Genomic DNA, 16,959 nt, shown 5'->3' with positions numbered 1-16,959 from the left:
ATTTTGCAATTTAATATACATTCGCAAACAAGTCTTAACCTCCTGATGCAAAGCGCTGCATCTTACCACATCTTAGAATACGTTAATAGTAGGACATTCGCATGTCCATTGACAAATTAGCAAGGATAAATAAGGATAACTAAGATTATATCGAAGTAGACTATTCTCATGCCATAAACTACCTATATTCACTGGGAAATGAGTTGATTTCGTTAATTCGGCAGCCTATTGCTTATATAACCGCGGTTGCCTATTTGCACATTGCAATTCGTTCAATTCAGTTAATTTAAATTAATAATAGTCTTTTTTTTTTTTTTTTTTACATAATATTGCGCTTAATATGCTATTGGAAGTCAGAAAATAAGACAGAAGACAAGAATGCGAACTGAGCACCATTCAAAATGATTAAGAGAGTCTTCGTAATTATAACAAGAACCTGAATAATCCTGAATTAAACACTCTTGCACGAATGCTATCAAAAAAAACATCAAAACAAAGGGGTGCCATTCATCACGAACGGTATTAAAGTATTAAACGAAAAAAGAGGAAAATAATTGGCACGTAACAACGGCATCAATTGCACAGACACATTTTTGATAGGCCTATGCAGGCTAATTAAATTGACGGCTGTTACGACAGGCCACTGATAACAACAACATTAGTAAAAAAAAACATTAGTGATGGTAATAAAAACGAACACAGAATAAGAATAAGGCCTTATAAATATTGCCTAGAACTTAAATGTAGGCAATATTTAAAATGCCCTAGCAATACGCAAGGAACCCCTTCCATGTTTAATTAGTTTAAATATATTCGGCTAATACTATGAAGTAACTCTTCAGAGATTATTCAAATAGGCTATTAATGGTGAGTCGAAATGATGGACAATGATGAACATTTATTACGAACAAAACAAACAACATTGTTCATTTCAATTACACCTGAATGACAAAGTGCATGCAGCTTGTGTTTGAAAAAAAAAGTAGGCCCGGCCTATCATTGTATTTTGTCCAACTGCGCAATACTGTTTACATGACCCCATAACACTAAACGTATTTTATATGGTAAAAGGTACGGTGTGCACAAACAGTATTTTTTTCTAATTATTATTCTTATTATTATTCTTATTATTACTGCTATTATTATTATTATTATTATTATTATTATTATTATTAATAATAATAATAATACAAATAATAATAATGATACTAATACTACCACTAGGCCTACTACGACTGCTACTACTACTACTACTACTACTACCAACAATAATAATATACTGTCATCCGCATCATAATAGTAACCAATAGATTTTCAACATGTTCCAAATTGATATGTAAACAAGTAAATTAAATACAAAAACACACAATACTATTTACAGATATTTAAACACGTTGAAATAATACCACAACACCCCCCTGCACCTGCGACAGTTATACCGAGTTGTTCCAGGACACGTGCATGCAGCGGTTAAAACAACAGGATATTATAACCTTCACACAAATTTCCACGGTCTATATAGAGTAGGCGAAAAGCCTTGTCAACTGTCTGCTCTACCTATTTCTACAGGTTTACATCTAACAAGGGGCGGTCTACATTGATTCATAAAACTGGACTGCATCGAACTGTGTGTCTTTCTATGTCATCTCACTAGCCTCAACTCTCCAATAAATTTCACTGACCTGGACCTAATTGTCGTGCGCCAGAGTGCGCATATACTATCATTTTAACCACCAGTTATCACCTGAATAAACCACACAAAACCTCTATTTTCATATTTAGGCTGCCCTTCCTGGTGTCGTTAAGGACTCACCAACAAGCTGTTTAATTTCCTGTTTCTTATCAGCCCACCTCTTATTTTTGTTTCGGAAATACATAAACAGACATTTAGTCGATTTACTGTATATTATCGTATGGTTATTCGGCTATAGGCTATGCGTTATAAACTAGACGCATTTTAGAGAAATAATAATAGGTGGGAGATGATTAAAAGTAGGCCTAACGGAAACAATTAATAGCCTATTAGGTGTCAGTTAATCCAACTCGCCACCGCTTTCATCACAAAATGGCTGTTGTGCCACACAAGTAGCAACTGAAACATATTAAAGCATATTTTCAAAATATTAAAAAAAAAAAAAACAAACAACCACAAAACATAGCTATGATATATACCTAGTCCAATACAAAGAATAAAGAATGTTTTAATTTGTAATGAATAAATTAAAAGAGGCATCCTTTGCATTTATGGCCGGATGGCATTGAGAGAACCTGTATGATTGTTTGGGGGAAAATAATTAGGAAACTCAGCACACAGGCTCCCAATGTAATCCGATGATCCGTTCCTTCCAGGCACAAAGTGGCCGACAGAAGAGGCTCTCGGAGGTGAGGCCTCTTCCTGGGACAGTGCGCTGATAGCCGTCGGATGGGGTATTTGGTGCGAGTAATAATAACTGGCCTGGCCGGGAAACAGGTTAAAAGACGGAGCTTGGAGAGACAAGGCGCAAGGCAGCGGGGACGAGGCGAACGAAGCAGACGAAGTCATCTGGTGGCGACGAGGGAGGCCGCCGCTCGCCCCGAAGAACGGAGTCTCCTGGGTGACTTGCTGCAACAGGCGGTCGGCCCCTGCCGCCGCCGCACTGACGTGATGCGAGGTCTGGGATAACACGGTGGAGGCATAGTTAGTGTGATGGGACCCGAAGTATGAGGAGCTATACCCAAGTGCCGAGCCAGGGTGTGACTGCGGCGTGTGTTGGATCGTAACGAAAGGCGCCACGGGCCAATAAAAAGGCCCAGTGAAGGCGAGCCCAGCTGCGGTTGCAGACCCTAGACGAGTGCCCCTTTTTATGGCAAGTTTCGCTCTGGATGCTGCAGTGGACCGGCGACGTAGTTTCCCAGTTGTGCCGCCGATAAACACGTCGTCGCTGGAAGGATCGAGCATCCAATAGTTGCCTTTGCCAGGGTCGTCATAGTGCCGGGGCACTTTGACGAAGCACTTGTTGAGACTCAGATTGTGGCGGATTGAGTTTTGCCAGCCCTGTTTATTGTCTCGGTAGTAGGGGAAGTTGCCCATAATGAACTCATAAATGCCACTGAGCGTCAGCCGTCGCTCCGGACTTTGGCGGATCGCCATCATTATCAGCGCATTGTAGCTGAACGGAGGTTTGTCATACTTGGTTTTCCTCTCTCCATCACCGTCGGCCTTGTCCTCTCTCTCTTCCTCACTCCCTTCGACACTTTTGCCTCTCCCTCTCCCTCCTTCGCAGCCGACCGACTCCTCCGTCACCGTGCGCGTCTTTTTGTCATTGCACTTCTTGTAATCGATGTTATATTCCGCACGGCGAGCGCAAAGTTCTCTGCCTGCCTGTCCCGGCAGTAAATGAGGTCGGCTCTTGGCGCTGCGGGAGGGAGGCACCTCTGCCACGGCGCCACTGTCAGTCATCACTCCCTCTCGTCGGAGCAGGAGGCTGCTGATGCTGAAAGAAGATTTGTGGAAAAACCTGATGGGGTCTTTCAAGTCCTCCATACTTAAACGCAGCACATTCCTCGTAGACGAAAAATGAAGAAATGAACAATTCAAGAAAGAGAAAGGGCTAATTAAACGCGACACACACGGGACAACAGCTACGCACAGTCAGCGCAGAACAATTATGGGGAAAAAAGAAAAAACCAGGCACGCTAAAACGGGTCTCTTTCAGCACATCTCTGTTGAGTATGGCACCAATCTCTCTGACTGATCGCTGAACTCTCTGGTTGAATAAAAAAAAAACTTCCGAGGGCGGTGAAACACAAGCCTCTCACCTGCGTCTTGCCTGACGGAGCCGCCTCTCAAGCCCTCCCCTTCCTTTTATTTACTCCATGACTTGGTCCAAAGCAACCGAATGTGCGTAGTCACCTACGAGTGCAGGATGGGAGTGGCTCACAAATTAGACTAAACTACATTTACAAAAAAGTACAGTTTACGAGAGTGGCCGCGTGGACCCTTCAGCAGCAGCTCAGACCTGTGCCTTTGCCTGGGAGACACACAGCTTCCTGCGCTCGCGGTGACAGGTGAGATGGGCGTGTGACTGTTACACGAAGAAGGAAAACTGCCTTTGCCTGTCTTTGACCCTTTCCTCCATTTTCTCGTTCGATACAGGTCCCTCCTTAATCCTCTCGCGCTGCAAGTGCGCGCTTGCTGGGAATGTTTTCTCTGCCGGCACGCACCCCTGACACTTCTTCAAGCCTTTACTCCTGAAAACACTTGCTTTTAAACCGTTCGAGAATTTGATAAATTGCAATTAGGATAAGAAACAAAACAAAAGTAGGGTATTATTTCGCGATATGTTTAATCCTTTCTACTGACCATATCAGATCTCAAATCAAGAACAGTATTGTATTTTAAAACACGTTTACGATGTTTGCCAGGTAATTCGTTTTATTTTGTTCGATTATTAACGGACCAATAGTCGTACCGCCGGGTCGTGCCACCAACAAAAAAAGGCTCTTCAGCTACTGCCAGTGGTACAGATTCCTTTTAGAATTCCTGGCCTAATTCTAAAGACTAGTGTGCGTGAAAATCACAGGAGATCAGCAGTTTCTTAGATACTCAAACCACCCTGTCTGCCACCAACAATCACTCCATGGTCAAAGTCACTTAGATCACATTTTCCCCATTGTGATGTTTGAAGTGAACATTAACTGTATTTACATGATTGTATATATTGCACTGCTGCCACATAATTGGCTGATTAGATAATTTCAGGTGTAATAAAGTAATATTATATATTATATATAATTAATATATATTTATATAATTACATATACAGTACTGTGCAAAGCTCTTAGGCACCTGTATAACATTCTGTACAGATAAGATTCTTTCAAAAATAATTCTGAATCAACTGAAATCAATTCTGAATCAACTGAATCAAATCATTATTTTTAGTGACCACCCTTTGGCGTTAAAACTGCATCACTTCTCGGAGATATAAAACTGCAGGACAGTGTTGGCTAAAGCAATCAGCAGGGAGGTTGTTCCAAGCCTGTTGGAGAACTGGCCACAGTTCTTCTGCAGACATTGGTTGGTTCCTTGCTTCTGATCTCAGACAGCCTTGATCAAGTTTTTATGTAAAAAGTAGTAAATTGCTTACAGTAATATGTTACTTTAAAAAATTTAATACAAAAATGTCTCTGTCAAATTTTTTGGAAAATGAATATTTGGAAATCTCAAATGTGTTCTTTTATACTAACACACTAAAACATCTAAAAGTCTAGGGTGCCTAAGACTTCTGCACAGTGCTGTATATGCTATTGGTTTCATTTAATATAGCAACTAATATTCTTGATTAAATCGAATACAATAATATTACTTGTTACTAATAATATTAGCCTAATTCTATTTAGTGGTTTATAAGGAGGTTTAGATTTTTTCCAGGGTATACTTGTATTGTACGAACGCAGCTCTGCTCACAATTTTGAGTAATCTTCTTTTTTCTTTCGGGCCATGAGTACCCAACAGCTTTGGCCGAATGTAGCACCAGGACAACAACCGAATAGCCTTTTGTTAAACTTGTTCCAAATATAGCTATTTCCGGGAAACGTGGATTTGGATGAGTCTTGCTCTTCCGTGCGCCAAAACGCCAGAGTTGAGGACTTAAATCAGCCTGTAAGTGACCTGTGGGCCTTTAGGGTCAAGTGCTTATAAGCAGTTACAGCTCATTGTCGATTCTTGTTTTTCGTGGTCTGACAGCAGTGCATTGGATGGGTGGACGAACTTGTGAAAGACAGTTTCATACTTTTTAATTTGCAATTAAAATGAATGCGTGGGAATACATATTGGTCGACACGAAATGACATAGTTCTCATTATAATTTGCATTATAGTAGCCTACTTATTATCGTATTAAGTAGCTACCAGAATAAGTAAATGCAATGAGACGGCGTCAAAGTTTTGTAACGCTTTACTCATCGGACCCTACACGCATGCAGCCAGATATCTCCGTTACGCTACCTCAGGACGGCCGGCGCCTCCCCCTCGTCGCACCTGCACTGTGCACTGCACGGTGTTGGGATGACCTTCCTGTGGAGGTCAGAAGAGCACTCTTTGACCACCTTCAAGCGCAGACTGAAGAATCATATTTTCAGGCTGCACCTTTCCCCTTCCCTTCCCTGCCTCACTGTAATGTATAATTAGCCATGTATGTTATATGCTGTAATGATCGCACTTGCGTATAGTTATTTTACTACTTAGTGTTCTAGTTGTCAAAACTGTGGTGCTTCTACCTCTTGGTTAGTTTATCTGTTTATTCTACAAGGGTTCACGTTTTTATCCATGTGATCACTCAAGCACTTGGAACCGTACTTCATTCATGTTTTCAGCGCACTTGCCTCTGGTTATGATTTCCACTGTATTGTACGTCGCTCTTGATGAGAGCGTCTGCCAAATGACCGTTTGTTATGTCATGTAACGCCGACGATGCACACTTGAAATTGAAATTGAAAGAAGGCCCGCGCGGCGTTCTAGTGCCATCTAGTGAATGTACATTTAAAGGAACAGAATAGGCAATTGCGCTCTTTTGGTTTAAATGGTATTTATGCAATAACACAACACGACTAGTATCATTCCAAATAGCGATGGAAACGAAGGCAGGTTGGCTGAATATGCGCCAACCGATTTGCCAATTTAGGCTAAAGTGTCAATGGACAAAACGTTTCAGTGACGATTTAGCAGTTTGAATTGTTAATGTGACCACAACTTATTTTAAAATTACCTGGAATATCCTTCGTAGGGCTATGTGCAGGACATATACATTATATATGTGATATGGCAGTGCAATTAACAATTACTGTGCTTATTATTATTATTATTTTTTAAGTATTTGATTTCACTCTCAGTGAATCTCAAATCGCATAATTCAGCAAATGAGGTAGCATGCAGTGCAATATGATACATTTTGATCTCAAAGATAAATGATGAATGATATCAATAACCAATATTTGACTGGTCATATGAACTGATGCCAGTGCCAAAATCTCCTTGTCTTATATTATAGCAGAGATGCTAACTGCAAGAAAATTGTCACACTGGTGGAAGAAGAATCAGGCTCAGATCACCCTGTGATGTCACCGTATAAAGGAAACATAACAAATTTCAATGTGTTTATTTTATTAATAAACACAGAGCATGAGCCGTAAGTGGCTGATTTTGGTTAAAAAAAAAACAAGAAATTAAACTTAGAAGAAGATTAATGACTATGATTTACCTTTTTGAACATTACATTTTCACTTAATTTACAGTATCAGTAGGTACATCAAATTGGCTCATGTATGTTGAGATCAGCCAGAGCTCATCAATACTGATACAAGCCTCTATGTACAAGCCCTTCTAGTACACGTGTAAAATAAACATTCCAAATATGCAACATATGCACAAAAATACATTCAAACTGTTTCTTGCAACACATTTCTATTTTAAAAAGTCACCCAAGTCTATAATCCCAGAGGTGACAGTAGCGTCATGTTTAAATGGTAAATGGTAAATGGTTGGCATTTATATAGCACCTTTGTACAATTGATGCTTCTCATTCACCCATTCATACACCCATTCATACACCAACGGCGATTGGCTGCCATGCCAGGCACCGACCAGCTCGTCAGGAGCATTTGTTTTTTTGGGGGGGGGGTTAGGTGTCTTGCTTAGGGACACTTCGACACAGCCCGGCCGGGGGATCGACTCGACAACCAGACTCCGACTGCCAGACGACTGCTCTAACTGCCTGAGCCATGTCGCTCTTGGTGTCCTCAAGGATGGAAGTGGCCAGTGTGTTCGGTTGAGCTCAATGCTGAGCTAAGAGCCATAATGCTTCATACAGTGCATCCCCAGGACACTCTGTCTTGGCCACGTCTCGATGTCCCTGTAGTGCATATGCAGGGTGCAAGTATCCAAGCCTCACCCCACACTGCAGCAGCTGTCTTGTGGAGGCCAAGGCAGCTGGACTAGGCCTTTCATCTGAAAAAAGTGCACAGCTCTGAATAGCTGACCTGCATAGCCGCTTTCATTCCAATTCTTTGCCTTATAATTTGAATTTGTATTTGTATTTGTAAATTGTAAATCTTTTTTTTGACACAAGAGCATTAATAGACAGACAACAGGCTGAATATCTGCATTTTGTCGCATTGTGTCACGTGCCGTCTATTTTCATTCAATGGCAAAGTGAGAATTCCCATTTCTGCATGTTGACAGATATACTATTATAACGGATACCAGAATTTGAAACAACAAACGGAAAGAAATTGTACAAAAACATCAAAGTGCAACTGAATTGGTGGAGGTGTAAGCACTGCGCAAAAGCCTGCACAAGCTCTGACTAAAATTCATAAAGGATAATAAAATGTTCCCAAAAAGATACATGCCATTACATTTAAATTAATGACATTTGGCAGACGTTCTTATCCAGAGTGACGTACAGTTCAGTAGACTAAGCACGAGACAGTTCTCCCCTGGAGCAACGCAGGGTTAAGGGCCTTGCTCAAGGGCCCAACGGCTGTGCCGGATCTTATTGTGGCTACACCGGGGATCGAACCACCGACCTTGTGTGTCCCAGTCATGTACCTTAACCACAACGCTACAGGCCGCCCATGAACATGCCACTTGGACAGGCTACATGCCGATTGACAACTGCAGCATAAGTTTCCCTACAGCTAGAGCTCAGGGTAAAGGTGGAGTGCAAAGCAGCGTTTCTTACCGTTGAAATTTCCCATGAATGCGATGCCCAGGGAGTCACTGTTGTTACCTTTAGCATGAGCCCCGACAATGCCCCAGCCCCGCCCCTCATATACTGTGCCATCTCCACCAATCAGGAAGCTGCAAATGGCAGAAAAGCGCTATCATCAGGTGATGTGATTTGCGGGATTAACGTCACTCTGTGACTTTTGATACATTACATCTGTTCCAGCATATGTTTACGTTGGGTGAACCACACAACATGCATAATTCACAGGGTGGAGATTTTGTAAATTATTGTAGGTACATTAAGTAGGCTAACTAATTACAACCCCCCTCTTTGCATCTGAATATTAAGTGCTATTTCAAGAATGAACCAAAAAAGACTGGACTGAAAGATTGTCATTATGATTACATGAAAATGCCATGATACAACACTGGTATACCAGGTCTTTGAACTCTTTGGTGAAAAGTCTCTGACAACATTACAACAGTGTTTGGATACCAAGAGAAGATTTCTTATGAGAATTGACTGGGGCAATAAATACAGTTACCCAGGGAGGTAATAAATAAAACTGCCTGTAGCATCTCGCTAACATCAAGTAGTTAGTCAGGTTGTTAGTTTTCTGTCCCTAGAAAGTATGCTAGCTAATATAACAATTGATGAAAGCTTGTTAAACTAGTGAGTTGTGTGTGCGCCACTACAATTTTAAGAAAGAACAGGCTTTATTCAAATACAGATTCTGGCCATTAAAATTCCTGCATCAATGGGACACAGGGCATAGGCATTGCTGAATGACAAATTCAAGTCAATTAAAAGTATAATTCAAGTAAGTACTTCTCTTGACATGTTTTCACAATCAAAAGCAATGTACAGTACACATAATACACAATGCATGCGCTCCTAAAACACCAATTTCATTTTACACTTAGTGGAGTTGTACCTTGAAAGATTTAAAGACACTCACTTGTATCCAATGTCATAGAAGTCTCGATGGTGCATGTGCAGTTTCTGCGCGTGCCTCAGCTGCGCAATGCAGTCTTGGGCGGACCTGCACGGCCACAGGGCAGTGTGATGGATGATGGCTCTCTGGGCCGGGCCCTGCAGCCTTTCCCGACTCACGGGTTCCAGGGCTCCCCACTGGCACCGGGACACCACCTTTGGACCTACCCCCTGTGTCAGCTCTGAGGGGAAAATGAGAGCAGATCCCCAGGCGTCAAATGCAAGAGTAAAAACGAAACGACTAACTCGCGCGGAAAACGTGAACGGCAATAGACCGGACACATGTAATCCGTAAATGTTTCATTAATTCATAGGCATTACATTTAAGCATTAAGCTATGGCACTCGATTAATTTCGACTCTTACATCTGTACTCCGCAGAACAGGCAAGTTTGCTCAGCGATATGGCAAATTCACGTGAAAGAAAGTGCATTGTTTTTGCTGGGCTTACCTTTTCTCATGTTAATTTTGCAAAAAGAAAATTACTTTTCTTACCCTCATTGTTGCCGTTCGGTGAACTTGATTCCTCTGATACTTCTGATAAGTGGGTCGATTCGTCCATTTTTGAAAGAATAAGCGACATTTGCAAGCTAACTGGCGCAAGTGTACTGTAGCAACGCTGAGCCGTGCCTTAAACAATCACAGGTGGTCAAAGACTAGTGAGGTTGGCGGCTTTGCGTACGGCAGTTCACAGAAATGCGGAAAACAGCTCTTTTCAACGTGCTTTCCGCATCTAACGTACTTTCCAGATACTTCTTGTCGTTCCTCTTTAATTCAAGTCGCTTACAGTTCCCTCGCGACAGGAAAGTACGATGTTTCATAACAACGGGAGGACCGGTTATGTAGCGTTCCGATAGCCGAGTAAGTTCCCAGAGTAAAGGGTAACGAAGGAAATAATGCGATCCTTCAAAAATATAAAAACGAAGAGTTGCGGCGGCAGAGATGCTGTTGTGTAAAATCTGCCATTGTGTCATACCCGTAATAGCTTGCAGGCAAAAAGACAGATCCCGCTCCAAGCCCCCATATAACTTTGCATGATATTGTAAAGGCGGCTGCTTTGGGCTGGTCTTTCAAAGGATATATTAAGTAAACATGCTGCTATTGTCTTGTTTAAAATAGGTACAATAGGTATAATAGATAACTCCTAACGGCCAAGAGAGGAATTGCAACAACAAACAACTTCAGATCATAACACGTTTTATAACTTTATAAATGTATTCTTCGGTTGGATAATAACCTATAATATAGTTTCAGTGATTGCTTGTCTGGTGTGCAATTTGGGCAGCTACACGAACAATCAGAACAAGCCCCCACGCCATTGGCTGTGGCAGTTAGAACCAATTTTCAACCAATGAACAGCTGAATATTTTGATACAGTGATGGCCCGACACATGTACACTTTGATAACCGAATTTAAGGACAGCCAGAGGGTGAGTCAACATGTCAGTGAGACTTTTTCAACGATAGGAAGGGATTTACAATGGTATTGTAACAATGTTTTAACACAAAAAAACCTATTGTACCTTTAAGTCATTGCCCTATATTAGGCTAATAGTACAAATCATTTGCGCAGTCTGTGGGAGAACCCGGTAAACCGTAATCCGCGTAGAGACCCTGACTTGTTTGGGCTTATTTTGGTACCATGATTTTTCAGTTTGCAATTTAATTACAGGCAGCACGGATGGTGCAGTAGGTAGCACTGCCGCCTCACAGCAAGGAGGTGGGTTCGAATCCCTGTCGGCCGGGGCCTCTCTGTGCGGAGTTTGCATGTTCTCCCCGTGTTTGCGTGGGTTTCCTCCGGGTACTCCAGTTTCCTCCCACAGTCCAAAGACATGCAGATTAGGCTGATTGGAGAGTCTAAATTGCCCGTAGGTATGAGCGTGCGAGTGAATGGTGTGTGTGCCCTGCGATGGACTGGCGACCTGTCCAGGGTGTATTCCTGCCTTTCGCCCAACGTATGCTGGGATAGGCTCCAGCCCCCCCTGTGACCCTGTTCAGGACAAGTGGGTTAGGATGATTGAATGAATTAATTTAATTACATTTTGACAAAGGTTGTAACGACCCTATTCTTGGGTACTCTCTCTCTCTTGCTCTCATTGGAATGGAGATTCGCACATTTGTACGGCATTAGGAAGGACCCAAGAGGGCCACCGAAGAGCGAGTTTACTATAATTTACGGATGATGACTCATTGGCTGCCGTCACATGAAAGAGTGTGCCTGTTCCACCAGATTCGCTCTCAGCGCAGAGCAATTAGTCCTCCCCCTTCAATTGACAGTCCTTAGAACAAAAGCAAACAATGCACCTTTAATGGAAAGCAGCATATGATCCGGTATTACCTGTCTCCGTTCATAGTGAATTGAAACCTGTCCTGGGTAGTACTGCTGCAGTCTCACCATTCAACACTGCTCTTAATGCCTCATGTCACAGAATGTTTTAAATCAAGCATGACTACAGACACCATGACATTTTCTCTTCCTTTTTTTAATAAAAAAAATGAAATAAAATATGGGATTGTTAAACATAAAACATCCTAAATACAATTTATTAACATAAAAGCGAGTGAAGTCATTTGTGATACCGCTCCCCCTTGTGGCCAACATTGGCTCTAGCAAGAGACCTGCTCAGTCAGGTCTACAGAAGGCCTTCCCAGATGGCTTGAAGGACCTGGAGATACCAACACACGGAATGCCTTCCTTCACTATGTAACTATGACGACGCTGTTGCTATGCAGAGTGATGAAGTCTTGAGGAATGCCCGATCCGGACGGAGGACAAAAACCGAGGACACGAATGACGACTTTCGTGGTCTTCCTCTCTTCTTCCTCTTCGTCCTCCTCATCCTCCTCATTCTGTCCAGCGGTGCCCGCAGTGAGGGGCTGTGCAGACGTAATAGAGGCGCATAGCGTCCTGTGGCGCAGGAATACAGCGGTTACTTTCAGCACATGCATTCTGAATGACAGCCTCCAATGTCACTCACACAAGACGAGTAGAAAGGGCTGTATGGAATAAACAGGGAACTGAAAGATCCTTTTTGAGCTTCCTGGCAAACGGTGTTTTCTGACCTGAACAAGCGCCCAAGGACCAGTGCATGCACTTGCATCCTCCACCAGGCAGATTTACCACCGTTCCAGTGATTTCAAATGTCTTCATTATTGACCTAATATACAGTAAAGCTGCCATTTTCAGTTATTTCCTGACTCCTGAAGGTCAGCAGCCCATTGTTTAGTTTCTTCTGTGGGTTTCCTTTCCCCATGGTGACGGCTGACACATGCATTTTACATCTTTATGCAGCAGGGAAACAGGAACCCACAGAAGGCAACAATATAGCTCCCTTAATTTGGAAAATGTAGCACTTATTGACAAAAATTATTTTTGTTGGATTTTATTTAAAATAATTATTAGGCACGTAAAAAAAAATAACCTTCCACAAGGTTGCTTTTTTTGTGTGTGTTGTAGACCAGTATGAGACATAAAATTCCTGAGCCTTCTTGAGCTCCATACTCCATTCTGTTTTCCTGGGAGAGCCATTTAACGTTGCCCTGAAAAATGCATTGTGGCACAATTACATTACATAACATTATTGGAATTTGGCAGACGCTCTTATCCAGAGTGACGTACAGTTGATTTGACTGAGCAGGAGACAATCCTCCCCTGGAGCAATGCAGGGTTAAGGGCCTTGCTCAAGGGATTAGAACCACTGACCTTGCGTGTCCCAGTCATTTACCTTAACCACGACACTACAGACCTCCCCCTACAATGTAGATTGCACCCCCATTTAAAAAGTGGAACAGTCCATACTGGGGGAGGTTACAGGTATGTAAGGATGTATGGAGGTGTTGTATAAAGAAAACCCACTGAGTACCAAAGCTAATTCTTTCCAGAAACAAGAAGAGGGTCGGGTGAAATTTCTGTGTGGGTCTAAAAATGGGCGGATTGAAAATTCCATGGGTTAAATATGAGCGAGTGTTATCTTTAATGTGTTTATCTTTACACAGTGGGAAATTGCTCTCGGATGGCTCATTTACAAATACGACACCAAAAGTATTGCCGATATGACCGCCCAGGTGATATGGTCCCTGGTGGAAAAAAAAAAAGTACATTTTTAGGGCCGAATATCTCCAAAATGATAGTAGATTCATGTTCTCTTGAGGTGTGATATGAATTATACCAACAGAATTACCACTACATACAAATCTACAAAGATTGAGGACTTTTCTTTGAGAAGTTATGGGCCTCTAAATATCACATTTCATGCCACAACGCGTCTATCATTGCGACACCCGCCTGAATTTGAATGGCTCTACTGGGAAAAACGGAACAGAGCACGAAGCTCAAGTTCAGGCATTTTAGCTGTCAATTGTCCAGACACACAGAAAGGCAGTGGTTCCCTACAGGTAATAAAACGTATAACCGGTAGTATCTGTTTCATACAGTCATTTTCTCTAAACTACAACATTGCATTTACTGCTCACATTAACAAATAACAAAATGATGACATCAACAACACCAGAACACAATAACAGCTTAATACAAGACGAAATTATCAATACCACGTTTCACAATAATTAGTGTTGGAAATAGTAATAATTATTGTGCCTAATCATTCCTCTCATCTATCTTCTCTTTTGTGGCACTGCTTCCTGTCCCCTGCCCTGAATTTGCAGACCGAGAGCTTTCTCCCATTTGAGTGCTTACCTTTCCACTGGGGAGTTTATCATCTCAATTGCTCATTTTTGGTGGTTCGGGTCTATTTTTATTTATTTTTGCCCACTTTACTTTTATATTTCCAGCATTTCTGGGACATTATTTCTGTAAAAACAAAACAAAAAAAAAATGTAGGTTACCTCTGCTTTCATGCTGTGAGACTGGAAAAACACTGCCTCCTTGTGGCCGCACCTGGGAGGAATAAGAAGCCAGTGAGACGAGGAGCCATAACGGCCGGAAACCGGGCGGCGTTTTTAGCAGCCAATCACCATAATCCCGGTTGTTACAAATGGGAAAACATACAGTCACCGTCACGTACCTGCGCCATCAACCAAAATGTTGATATTGTGAAATTGGAACGATCTTGTTCATTCACACACTTTTTGGACACAAAGTCAGATAAGGGGGCAGGAGAGAGGGAGAGCAGAGCGGAGAGAGGGAGAGCAGAGGGGCGAGAGGGAGAGCAGAGGGGCGAGAGGGAAGAGGCGGACTCACTTGGGACAGGGGTGGTCTTCTGTACGGGGCAGCGTGGGGTCCTGGGACACATCGGCAATGATCTGGGTCAGCTCACTGTCGAGAGGGGGCAGACACACACACAGGCTGTTGTGGAGACCTTGTGCATGAACGGCAGAGACTTTCTAATGGGTTACGGCAGGGGTCTACTTACTCAACCTCGTGTGTGATCTTGTTAACGTAGATACAGCTGTTATCAGCTTCCTGCTGGTAGTCACAATTCCTACACTGGAAAAGATAAAAACAACAAAGAAGCTATATGTTGAATATAAGTCATTCAGAAATGGCACCTGTGCATTCACTAACTGGGCTAGCACACAATTATAATAAACCTAAAAGAGCAAGGACTGACATTCCTGCATATAATGAAGAACTCATATATTGACATTTCCAATTTCGACATCCAGTTTATTTTCTTTACCAAGCAAACACATTACATGTTTGCTAAAGTATAAAAATTATACACCACTTGAGTTTCTCTTGAATTGTGAATGATAGTGTAACAGCTTACAGCATAAAGCAGGATGCGATTCTCTTTGTCCTCTTTGGGATACAACATGTTGTTGCTGGAAAAAAAACAAAAAAAAAACAAACCCATTGCATTACATTACAACCACTTCACAATAACTCTTATGCAGAGGGACCAGTCAACGTTAGCCTTAGGAATACAAATGTGCGATATCACCAAGAAGGCAGAGATGGTCCATTTACAATCAAGGACAGAACAAACAAATCAATACAGGAGCAAAGCTGGATCTAACTAACGAGAGACAACGAATCTGCCAGGCTTATACGGCTCAAATAGTTTTAGCGTCTTAGACAATACGCAACCATAATTAGTTTAGTAGAACGGACGTAAACTTCTGATTCTATTGGGAACCCCGTGATTCTATGTTAGCTCGCTAGCTACGTTACTCATTCGGAGGTTATATATATGCTAATGTGACGATGGCTTGTTAAGTTACTGCTAGCTAGCTAACGTTGGAAACGGCCCAGTATACTGTGGGGATAGCTAAGTTAGCTACAGCACTTTTAACATGCTGTTCTTCACACTGACAGAGCCTTGACCCGAACCGAAAGACTAGCAGACCATCACAAACGGGAAAAGAATAGCAACATGCACACACGCGTTTATTATAACTGACTGACACCAGTTCCGGTCTACTGTTCTCAACATTCGCAAACGATAGAGACAAACGTACCATTCTTGACAGAAACGAATTCCCACGAATCCTGGCTCGTAATTTCCCCCCTCCAAATCCATCGAAACTTCAAGAATATATCAATTTTATGCACAATTCATCCAACAACACGCCGATTCTCTCGCCAAGGCAAGATAACATCCAGATTACAAAAACAAAAAACACCGGGAAACAAACCGGATATGTCAACGTTAGCAGCAGTGCACGGGTGACTCTGCTGTTTAAAAACGAAGGAATTGTAGTGGTAGCGCCCCCAGGTTGTGGAGAATGGCGGCGAGAAGTCAGAAAAAAATACACTGCACAGCGACGTCTGTATGCTGTCGGACAGCGATACAATTTCTGTTGTTTTGGCTCTGTACTCCAGCACATTGGACTTGAAATTAGTATTTACTAATTGGGAGATCTGTGTAGGGATGACAGCCCCTTTTATACATGAATATGTTTCTGATAAGTCATGTGTTGTATGCTCAATTGCTTCCTTAGTGCTGGTATAACAGCTTTAAATCTAAGTCTATTGAGTTGTGCCAGTGAAAGTCAAGAAAGCCATGATGAGGCATAGGCAAAACAATTGGTTTGCTAAAATCAACTGTTTGGAAACTTTGCTCTGTTGTGATTTACAGACCTGTTTTTTTTTTGCCCTTCTGTTACCCTGTAAATCATCTTTATAAGTCTTCTGTAACTAAAGTGATATACACAAAACAAATAATAAAATTGAATCGACTAGTTGCAGTTTTTCATGTTTCCTGCTTGAAAGAGATGTCAATGTGCATATAAACCCATAACTGGGGTGAACTGGAGACCTGTGGTAATGAGTTTGTGAGATTATAGACACATTGT

At 42.0% G+C, this 16,959-nt stretch overlaps 3 protein-coding genes across 3 annotated transcripts; all 3 read right to left on the bottom strand.

Annotated features, from left to right (window-relative positions):
* Positions 1–2,066: 2,066 nt before the first annotated feature.
* Positions 2,067–3,523, bottom strand: foxg1c (forkhead box G1c). The gene has a single exon (XM_061218332.1). It carries the CDS (start codon positions 3,521–3,523, stop codon positions 2,243–2,245), a length of 1,281 nt encoding a protein of 426 aa, XP_061074316.1. The 3' UTR covers positions 2,067–2,242.
* A 3,636-nt stretch (positions 3,524–7,159) lies between these two features.
* pglyrp5 (peptidoglycan recognition protein 5) lies at positions 7,160–10,591 on the bottom strand. The gene is made up of 4 exons (XM_061218199.1): positions 10,198–10,591; positions 9,669–9,885; positions 8,723–8,841; positions 7,160–7,986 (listed from the first exon to the last, which is right to left on the bottom strand). The coding sequence occupies exons 1-4, from the start codon at positions 10,283–10,285 to the stop codon at positions 7,814–7,816; spliced, it is 597 nt and encodes a 198-aa protein (XP_061074183.1). The 5' UTR covers positions 10,286–10,591; the 3' UTR covers positions 7,160–7,813.
* Positions 10,592–12,169: 1,578 nt separating this feature from the next.
* polr2i (RNA polymerase II subunit I) lies at positions 12,170–16,320 on the bottom strand. Its single transcript, XM_061217542.1, has 6 exons — positions 16,123–16,320; positions 15,432–15,486; positions 15,075–15,148; positions 14,903–14,977; positions 14,548–14,599; positions 12,170–12,610 (listed from the first exon to the last, which is right to left on the bottom strand). The coding sequence occupies exons 1-6, from the start codon at positions 16,182–16,184 to the stop codon at positions 12,548–12,550; spliced, it is 381 nt and encodes a 126-aa protein (XP_061073526.1). The 5' UTR covers positions 16,185–16,320; the 3' UTR covers positions 12,170–12,547.
* Positions 16,321–16,959: the final 639 nt, after the last annotated feature.

Source organism: Conger conger, chromosome 13, assembly GCF_963514075.1.
Source record: "Conger conger chromosome 13, fConCon1.1, whole genome shotgun sequence".
Lineage (NCBI taxonomy): Eukaryota > Metazoa > Chordata > Actinopteri > Anguilliformes > Congridae > Conger > Conger conger.
Note: the sequence above shows the minus strand (reverse complement) of the source record. Positions and strands in the feature narration are given on the sequence as shown.

Coding starts and splice junctions, on each gene's coding strand:
- foxg1c (XM_061218332.1), bottom strand. CDS start 3,523: ATGGAGGACTTGAAAGACCCCATCAGGTTTTTCCACAAATCTTCTTTC.
- pglyrp5 (XM_061218199.1), bottom strand. CDS start 10,285: ATGTCGCTTATTCTTTCAAAAATGGACGAATCGACCCACTTATCAGAA. Junction 9,886..10,197: donor ACCGAACGGCAACAATGAGG/GTAAGAAAAGTA, acceptor TTTTCCCCTCAG/AGCTGACACAGGGGGTAGGT. Junction 7,987..8,722: donor ATTCATGGGAAATTTCAACG/GTAAGAAACGCT, acceptor CACTTTTTTCAG/ATGAAAGGCCTAGTCCAGCT.
- polr2i (XM_061217542.1), bottom strand. CDS start 16,184: ATGGATTTGGAGGGGGGAAATTACGAGCCAGGATTCGTGGGAATTCGT. Junction 15,487..16,122: donor ATTCGTTTCTGTCAAGAATG/GTACGTTTGTCT, acceptor TTTTTTTTCCAG/CAACAACATGTTGTATCCCA. Junction 14,978..15,074: donor AAGATCACACACGAGGTTGA/GTAAGTAGACCC, acceptor CCCTCTCGACAG/TGAGCTGACCCAGATCATTG.